Source organism: Pomacea canaliculata, linkage group LG6, assembly GCF_003073045.1.
Source record: "Pomacea canaliculata isolate SZHN2017 linkage group LG6, ASM307304v1, whole genome shotgun sequence".
Lineage (NCBI taxonomy): Eukaryota > Metazoa > Mollusca > Gastropoda > Architaenioglossa > Ampullariidae > Pomacea > Pomacea canaliculata.
In genome coordinates this window covers 20,543,545-20,553,708 of record NC_037595.1, presented here as the reverse complement: position 1 = coordinate 20,553,708, position 10,164 = coordinate 20,543,545, and the positions used below count along the sequence as shown (strand labels likewise).

The window sequence follows — 10,164 nt, the reverse complement described above, 5'->3', positions numbered from 1 at the left end:
AACCGTCACATTAAATAAGAGAATGGATACTTTTGAAAACAGGATTGTTGAAAGGTGCAGTGTCATCATACAGACATGATGTGACACAATATTGAAAAAATCGTTTGATGATCGTTTAACTTCAATACACCCGGAGAAGCAAAATTCATAGTTCCACAGTTCACAGAAATATAAATAAACGAATAAAAGGAGCGAACACGTATAGTTCCCACCTGACAGGCGTGTTCGGGAGACGGAGCTTATCAGCTAAGATGTGGCGGGGAACTGTGTTGCTGCTGCTGCTGGCTTCATCCAGCCAGGTGTGTCTAGCTACAGGTGAGGTGCGAACTGACGTGGGAGATGTTGCAGCTGATGAGTCAGGCATCATCTTACCAGGGGACTTGTTGTGGACAACAGACTGCAAGTCGCTGACCGCTTGTGCCGTCACATGCATGACTGACCACAACACTGCGACTTTCACGGTGTCATCGAGGACGACATCCATGGGTAAAGTACATTTTCATTGATCAAATTTTGTCGCTGTTTTATTTTTGTTTTTATTTGCTCAGCTTCAGAGCAATGAAAATACAGAGTTCACGCCATATGAAAGACGTGCACAAGAAGGTTTGGAGACTTCAGTAAAGCGTGACGATAACATACCTTGACATAAGAATGCAATTTAATGTTTTTCTCCCCTCGGTGGTTGGGCTGTCGATTATTTACTCGATTTTATTCAGTTTCATTTATTTATCGATAGAGTGAGGGTCACAGAAGACAGGGCTGATGATTGGAAGTAAAATATGAGTGTTGCTTGCATTTATCAAAATGATGTTGACATAAATTCTTTCAATGATTATTGGTCCTCTAAACGAAAAAAAATTTTTTGTGGGCTATTTATATACATTTGTGTTCGTTGATGAGATCCTGTTTATGTTTAAGTTTATGTTTGTGTGTGTGTGTGATCTAGGACACACACATTGTCGCTGCTACTCTACTCACTCATCCATGTCCAGAAGTGATGTGCTACACACCAATACCAGACTGTATCAGTTTCGGCGGAGACTGGAAACTGTTCCAATTCATAACACAATTTTAACAACAATGTTTTTACCACAGACAACCTTACCTGCAAAAATAAATACCACTCCTGACATATTTGACAATACATCTTTATCAATAACAACCCCAGCAACAAACACTTCTAAACCAACACACACAACATGTAGTACAACCAACAACACAACTATAACAACAACTGCAACATCCGATGACAGTCCTGAAACACCAGCGACAGCCGACATAGAAACGACACCTCTGGTGGTCAGCACCCTTGCAACATCAACCACATTATCAACGACCTTGCCATCGTCAGTGATAACTGACACACTTGATAAAAGCGATCACACACCTGTGACAACCACCACTTCACAGGAGTCAGGTGAATCTGTACCTGTAAGAGATCCACCCGCTTCTGTCAGCAGCTCACCTGTAAACGTGACCACATCTGCTTTAGATACAGTACTTGTTACAATTAACGATACACCCGTAAGATCAGACACCTCACAGGAGACCAATTCAGTTACATCTACAAATGATATATTTGTTAACATCAACAACATACCTGTAGCAACCGACTCTCCAGACACGAAGATATTTTCAGGAGAATATACAAGCTTGATTGGACAGATGACTACATCGACTTTAGCAATAAGAAGCTCTGTAGAGAAAAGATCGTCTACAACCACAGTCATATCGCCTACAGCCACAATAACAACAACACCTGTGATTGTTAACTACTCACCTGAAGTAACCAGCTACCCTGGAACAACCATGCCAGTAGATACATCTAGAACACCTGCCGGAGTTATCAATCCACCTGTCACGACGACTTCCACGCCAGCATCTACGTCGTTAGAGATACCTACAGCACAAGCGGGTATTAACAACAGGTCTACACCAGTAACAACCACACCCACATCCTCCACAACCACATCAACACCCACGACCACATCAACCATACCCACAACTACAACAACGACCTTACGCAACGACCTGACTTCTTCAACAACAACAACAACTACTACTACGACTAAACTGACAACGCCTGCGTTGACATGGAGTAAGTAAAATTACCCACATCTTTATAAAGAAACATTCTTGTTAGCGAATTCACACATAGTCTTTACTTATCTGATTCTTTGTCATTTTTTCCTTATTGTTTCATATTAAATAGTTTCTGCTGTATTTCATGAAGTAAGTAAGCCAAGTTAAAATGCAGGCAACCGGTGACCTCTGACACAGAGACAGACGTCTAAGGACAGTTGTTTCTAACCCTAATTCATCACTTGAGGAAATATTTATTATAATTGTGATATATTTTCTGTGTGTTTCGGTCCGTGCGGCCTGACTAAAAGTTGAGAACATGACCAAAATGAGATTGAGGACGTTGTTAGTCCTTCGAGATGACTAAACAGAGTAAATCACCCTTGCTTAGGCCCCATAGAAAATTATGGTGCCTTTGTAGTTGAATAATAATGATGTAAACGATTTATGTGTATCGAGTAAAGTTTATCATTACATACTTGCAGCTGGAGGATCAGGGTTTTCCTGCCTGTCATTCTGCTGTCTAATATCCATACAATATTGCCCGTGTAAGTACTACAGTACGAAACAAAAAGTACGCTTATGAATTCATTGGAGATGTAATCATATGGACATGGGTACCCGTAGAATTTTCTTTCTGACTTTCATTGCCTGTTGTCACAGCTTGAAGTGTATGTGTGTATCTGAAGCGCGTTGAGGTTTTGATGACAGTATCTGGACACTTCTATCATTGACCATTACTCCCGATAAAGAGGCAGATGAACGGTTGTAATAAAATCCACAAACAATCAGGACTTTCCAATAAAGTGTATATGCACCTTTTATTGTAGAATCGTACAACTGGAAGTACAAACGTGAATAACTGGTTTCTTCATGTTGACGACCTTTGTACAATTTTGCTCACTTACTCTTCTACCATTCCTTAAAATATTTAGTGTTTTATGGTCATTTAAATTTTTGTGTTTTTTGATATGGGGTCAGTTCTTTTCTTTGAGCCTTTTAGAAAATTGTTGTTTATGTTGTTTAACATTTCAGAAGAAGGAGCTTGCGCCTCGAGAAAAGCTGCACTTGTTTCAATAGTAAGGAATGTCATCTGAGCAGCTGGAGGACTTGGTAACTCTTCAGCAGCATCTATCATCTGGTGTATTCCTCGACCGACGATAAAATTGTATATGTACCATTTGTTTTTCCTCACCACGTTCACATCACTGTGTGCACCCTGCAGCAAGAACATTTTGTAGCAGGTGCTAGAACGAGAAGTCCTCTCTACAGCAACTCCAGGTCTGGTCTACAGCTCATCAAGTCGAAGGAATATCAGGTCAGCACTTCGCAAACCCGATCAGCTTCTTTCATTTTGGTTACTAAGGGACAGATAGTGATGACTCCAGGGAAAACACGTGCAAACTATTACAACATTATTTTGATGCCCTCCACTGATACTGGAAAGTTGTGAAAATACTTAGTCTTTTACTGCCAAAGAACTTTCTGGTTAATGGATTTGAACATGTTTGTTTCAAGACAAAATATTAGTGAGAAACTAAGAAACTATTTTTCTTGTCTTTTACGCGAAAGAGAGAGAGAGAGAGAGAGAATGAATTGAACTTCAACTTTTTGCAATGCGAAACATATCCTAATATAGTATATTATAGTGCCCTAATAAAGTATATTATAGTGCTGAAAGTGTTAATAAAAGTATTTTATTTCAATTAAGTTTGCGTTTGGAATGTTATATTGCCAATCAACGTTCATCGACTGTTACAGAGTTGATTTGTCCCAGATGTAGATACAAAAATAATGTAAAATGTAAGTGAACGATTAAAGAAGAGGGGAATGGGATGTTGGACTGTTCTGCTTATGATATATTTAACTCTTGACTTTATGTACTAATATATACAACCATTACTACACTAATAGGAAGGTATTGGTTATTTTTTCAAATATTATGTGTTTTTAATGTAGAAATTTTGAATGCTTCTCACCATTTCCCCGAATCCCATTCACCCACGCTTCGAAACAAATCGGTCCGTTTTCCCAATAAAAAGAAGTCTCGATATCTGTGTATCCGTGTCTTAGTGTGTGTGTGTGTGTGTGTTTGATGTGTGGTGTGTGTCCTTTCAATCCCGCGTCTGTTTTTCTTTATTGTAGACATTTGATATGGGCCAGAAGTGTTTTTTTAACGGCAGATCAATTTTCCGATGTTTCTAACAATTGTGATTTTCAGAAGCCGTTTGCAAGACAAGCAGTACTGTAGAGACGAGAGTAAATATACACATACTGTCAGCACAGGCCCTTGCTTCTCGGCAGGTTTACCTGTACACCGCCAAGTATAAAGGAACCGAGTTCTGACATATTTGTGGCTTCATTCTTCACAACCTTCATTCTTTAAGAAAATGTGAAAAATATAAAGAATAATTTAGAGATAAAATGCTTAATGTTACAAGATAAAGAAAACATAGAAATCAAAATTGATTTAAAGGTGAAAGACAAAAGATGCCTGGGTCCATGCCAGGAACTTTGCATTACACAAATTCAGTGGTCTTATTTGAGCATTTGAAATTTGTCTTCCTCGGAATCTATTCTATCTGAGAGACCTTCACCAATATGACCGATCACAGAAAAAAGATTCAATAGTAAAAGAAATAGGTATATAATTTCAAAAAGTTTTTTTAAAACCATTTTACCTAAAGGCTTATGTCTCGTATTTCATTCTAAATAGATAACAAGAAAGACAACAGCGAAGGAACTGAGATTTTTTATTTTGAAGTGCTTCTGATCGGTTACTCTTACAGAGAATTAAATTAATCTCCCTACACATTAAAAAACTCCTGTATCTGTAATACATACTACTTAGAAGGGAAAGAAGTAGAAGACGATAATATCACACAAGAATAAAATGAATGGCAAGTCTTCAAAATAAAAACTCAGAAAACAAGAAGCTTTTAAAGAGCGCTTTGTCCCTTTATTTGACTAGCTTAGTGTCTTCCGGATAAACTTTGCAGAACATCGCATTCACTTCGTGTAAACATTAGGGTTACAATACACCACCTTTAGAAACCCTACAGCAGATTGTTAGGAAGACATGAACGCGAAACTAGACAAACAGAGTTAAAAGGCCGACAATCTGCTTCCTTCAGTTGGCGGTCGAGCAGCCATCACACACGGGACTGAAAACCACATTTTTTCAGCAAAAGCACTCGATATTTCGAGAAGCCAGTGTCAACAAGTCGACTTTGACATGAAGCTTAAAGAAGACGATGGTCGAAGCCAGAAAAATATGGAGAGAGAAAGAGGTGAAATGTAAGAAATGTGGTCAGGTCAAAGTTGAATAAAACGTGATTGATCGGAATACATGACCTCTTTCTTTTTTGCTATCCTTTTCATATTCGTGTTTTACTGTCTTATTATTTATTTTAAATACTAAGATATTTAAGTAGTGCACCTCTGTTTTTTTAAAATTCGGTTTTAATTCAAAACTATGTTTCTCTAATCCACCCTACCCATCAACATCTATACAGAAAACTTGTAAAACCAGTTATTTATTCATTCTAGTAAAATATTTACTGTTTAAAGCCTTAAAACAAAATGATTTTTCAAATTTCGCTTTTGACCGTTCTTCCGTAATTTGTCTCCCCTTCCTCTCTCTCTTTCAGTTTCTTATACCTCTTTCTATTTTCTCTCTTCCTCTCACTTTTTCTACTCTTTGTGTTGTTTGTTCCACTCAGTATTCTCTCTCTCTCTCATTCCTTTCTTCCCCTATTATGTCATTTCTCTTTTTTTCTCTCCTCTCTCTATCCTGTCCCCTCTCTTTCTATTTCCTTTTCTTCTTTTCTCTCCATTGCTCATTTTTTTCTTTAGCTCTCCTCTTATCTCGTCGTCTCTTCTATCGAACAAAGGCTGAAACCCCTGCAAGAACAGCATTGTGTGTTTCCAGCATCTTCTGCAAAACAAACAAGAAGAAGAAAGGGACTGTTTACTACATCACTTAGGGAGAGACCAATGATGCTCACACTCGAGATGTTGAATGTAACATAATCTTTCCACCACCCACTCTTACCTCGAACTACTTAACCGTTTTCGCACTTAGCTCTTATCGCCATACTTCCGCCGAGAAAAGTTTGTGCTTGTACCGCCCTGTTGTCATGGGAACAAATGAAAAGTCCTGTGTATTCCCATAAGGTGTTAAAGCGGTTAATGATGGGAGTGACACCAAGAGTGTGAGAACATTCTCTGCCTTGTGGGTGATAATTACCAAATGAGGTGGGAAATATCTATGTAACATCTATGTTCGAAAACTATATATTTTAATTGTGGTATAATCAAGTACAATGTAGTAGATATAAGAATTGTACTGAAAATTCAATAAATTGTTTTCAGGAGACTTCTATGAGCTATGACTATAAAGAAGAATATATACAAATAGCTATAGGTAACTATAAGTAAATTAATTATCTGGATCAAAAGTGTGTTTTAAAAGTGGACGAAGTGTCGCTGAAGTAAGAGGTCTTTTTTCTCCACAGAAAGACAAGAATGGAGTGGAGGGTCTTGGTGTTACTGCTGCTTTGTTCTCAACCTCTGGTATCTCACTGTGGGATGCACAGCGACGTTGCGAGGATGAAGGCGGTTGTGGTGGACGTCGTCTCGTCGCTGGACGTGTTGCTGGCGACTTCTTGCAGGTCGCTGACTACCTGTGCCGCCACCTGTCTCCGTGACCACAGATCTGTCGCGTTTACTGTCACCCGGGATACAGTCTCTAGAGGTAAGATCATGTTGTCTCCGAAAAAACATTTGTCAGATCGAGGCAAGCATGTATGACGTGTGTATAACTCCGTACATAAACACGTGTGTGCATTAATTTATATACACACATATAAAACATCTTTATATGCACATGTGCTCGTGCGTGTGCGCACCCCCATATGCATTTTTTTTTTACTCTCTCTCTCACACACACATAGAACATTTTTGGTTATTATTCTCACAGACGTACAAACAAACTAGAACACACTCACATGTTTTGTTTAGACTGAAATAAAGATTTAGCTCTGGCTAATTACTTTTACTTGCAGTTCCTGAATTATGTTACATAATAATGACCACATGTTCTTTTTAGGTGTTGTCTAGTTGGTGCATGACAAGCATATTTGTTGACTATCTCTGTGTTTGTGCATGTGTCCGAGAGCGGGTGAGAGCGCATAAATATGTTTGTGGGTTACTCGTCTATGTGTGTTTCCGTTTGTGTGTGTATCAGTGTATAATGTGTTTTTGTGTGTGTGTGTTTGCGCATGTTTTTGTGTGTTAAACTATTTGTGTGTACGTGTGTGCGTATGTGTTGTATGTGTGCGTATACTGTTGTTGTTGAAAAGGTCAAAGGTTGTGTCGCTGTCACTCCGCTAGCATCCAGGAAGGACTGACCGACAGTATCCCAGGGCCACACGCCAGACTGTATGAGTTTGTACAGAGAGTGGAACCAGGTGATGGTGACTCACAAGCCAGCCAGACCGGACAAGGAGATACGAGCACACAACGCAGCCAGACCGGACAAAGTGTTGAAAGCACTGAAAACAATCATGCAGGACAAAGCGATATCACCACACAAAGCAGCCAGGTCAGAATAAGTGATGAGATCACCCCAAGCAATGAAGATAGAAAGGTTGATGAGAGCACGCAGGGTGGCCAAAGGTCACCTGCATACGCTGCGCCTACCACGATAAACACCCTCACATCCCTGACTCCATCAACAACTCAAACAGCCAGCACATCGCCAACAACTGCGTCTGTGTCAAGTAGCACCAGCATCACCAGTCTCACAGCTACTGCTAGTAGTCCAAGTGAGTCGATAGTGCCATTGTGCATGCGTCATTTATCTTCGATGAGTAACTAAGCAACAACAACAACAACAACAACAACGACGACGACGACGACAACGACGATGATGACACACATTAAAAACAATTTTCATTGGTCAGTTCATCAAATGTAAAGCTTAAAATGAAGAATCAGCAGAATGATAATACTTTCCTCTCCTAAGTTATACATTTTCTCAATCTCTGTTCCTTGCAGTGGTTGTTGTCTAGAAGACTGCCTGGTTCCCCAATGCATCAAGAAGCTATGTATTCTATTTATGATGATTTGCTTGTTAAACAGCTGGAGAATGGCTGTACAAGACATGTACCAACGACTCCTGGTGCCACGGTCAGTATGATCTCAACACACTGTGTGTCAACAACTTCTGTGTATGTAAGCCTGGCTTCTATTACTCCACTGGAGGAAACACCTGTGTTAGTAGTAAGTATAATCCGTTCTAGATCCATGTTGAAATGATAAAAGGAAACACGCACACACCTACTTACACACACACATTGTAAGAAACCCTAGTTCATATTCTTCTTTATTAAAACATTGGTTTGCTGATGATGACATTGGTGTGTGTGGATGTAAAATGCAGAACAAAAGGTTATTAGGTAAGACTGCGCTGTTTAATGTATTCGTTGAAGAAAGGAGTCTTTGTGCCTCCAAAAGGTCGCTATTCACAAAACAAACCAAAAAAAAATAAAAAATCCCATTGTCCTTCACAGAACTTTTCTGCATGTCAGGTGTCACACTAGAGAAAGTTCCCACCCACCACGCCCAACATCTTTCAGAATGAAAAGTTTTAAAAAGTTTCTGTTTTGACATAAACTGTTCACTTCACATTGTTCGAGATTCATGCTAATAGACGATGTCACAGTATTATTCTCTCTTCGGCCTAGCAAGTTCACTCTTTTATGTTACGAAGTCGCATCGTTATCTCTCTCCGTCTCTTTGTTGTCAGCTTGCTTGGACAAGGATGTTCTGAACGGTACGCTGGACTATCCTAACCACGTCATCATCTTTCCACTAATACCATCGATGTCTCCGGCTGATTCTCTCGATGTTTGTAAAGACGCGTGTTACTCTAACGTCCGCTGCCGTTTCTTCAATTACTGTAAAACAATTAAAGAGTGTTTTTTTTTCATCCTCACATCGACAACCGTGACCTGGTCCAGTCTTCAACCATCCACTAACTGCAGTCTCTACATCAGGACCTGCGCATGAGTGCAACACGATACAGGAACGATCATGATGTCAAAAATACTGAAATACGGAAATAACTGGGTTCAGTGCTGAAGGGGCGAATGTTCGAAGTGCTCCGAAGTCCCCATGTACACTTATCTTTTCCACATCAAGACTTTTCCCATCGTAGTTTTGAAATGTGGTGGATCAGCATCAAACGGGAAATTGGCGGGTGGTGGTGGTGAAGGGGTGGGCTCATGAAAACCGCAGACGACAAGCGAAGGCCATCCAAACACATGGAAAATGTGTCGAAGCTCTTAAATCTATATCTTAAATCTATAGTATACATACTGTAGTATTTTATAATACCAACATTTTATCTTTTAATACCATAAATGTACATAATTTCTTTTTTTTAAGTTAAACTAAATACAAAGTTTAAGTTTTAAAAAAAGCGAAAGCCAGTCAGCGACACACAGACTAGAAATTTAGAAATATAATTATGATAGTATATAATATGTGGCACAAACAGTTGTAGTATAATAATTTCCTTCTTCATTTAACACGCTTTGGTTGCTCAGTTCTACATTTAGTTTTCACTCGTTATTTGTGCTTCTCGGAATCTAAGATTTTAAAAATGGTAACAAAATTGTCAACATTACTGGCATGTTCCAAAAATCAAGATATACTGCGGTTTTGAACTAAATCTGAAAAGCAAACTATTGTGCGCTTGTTTTCTGTATGCACGTATGCTTGCGTCTAGGGTTCCTTCTTGAGTTGTCATCAGAGTTTCTGGCATAAGCACACACACGAGTGCCCTTGGAGTCTTCGCGTAAAGAGAAAAATAACGAGTGGAAAATGTTAGAGGCTCTCCAATTAAAGGGATGTAACTGCGACTAGAAAGCATCGACGGTGAAGTACAAGGTAGGTTGTGTACCTTTGACCGTAAACGCTAAGCGTGCGTGCGTACATGCATTGTTGTCTGTGTGTGACTGGAAATTTAGCTCCAGTCCCAACATTCTCCCCACTTTTTCCAGAGATAGACACAGA

General features: G+C 39.3%; 1 protein-coding gene across 1 annotated transcript; it reads left to right on the top strand.

Annotated features, from left to right (window-relative positions):
* The first annotated feature begins 251 nt into the window (after nt 1-251).
* Nucleotides 252-9,787, top strand: LOC112566936 (mucin-5AC-like). Its single transcript, XM_025243364.1, has 5 exons — nt 252-491; nt 1,096-2,098; nt 7,446-7,910; nt 8,227-8,367; nt 8,894-9,787. Exons 1-5 carry the CDS (start codon nt 252-254, stop codon nt 9,154-9,156), a joined length of 2,112 nt encoding a protein of 703 aa, XP_025099149.1. The 3' UTR covers nt 9,157-9,787.
* Nucleotides 9,788-10,164: the final 377 nt, after the last annotated feature.

Excerpts from the sequence above, each read along its gene's own strand:
- LOC112566936 (XM_025243364.1), top strand. The coding sequence starts at position 252 with ATGTGGCGGGGAACTGTGTTGCTGCTGCTGCTGGCTTCATCCAGCCAG. Across the intron at positions 492-1,095 it reads GGACGACATCCATGGGTAAA|ACAACCTTACCTGCAAAAAT; the intron begins GTACATTTTCAT and ends TTTTTACCACAG. Across the intron at positions 7,911-8,226 it reads AGCTACTGCTAGTAGTCCAA|CTGGAGAATGGCTGTACAAG; the intron begins GTGAGTCGATAG and ends CTTGTTAAACAG.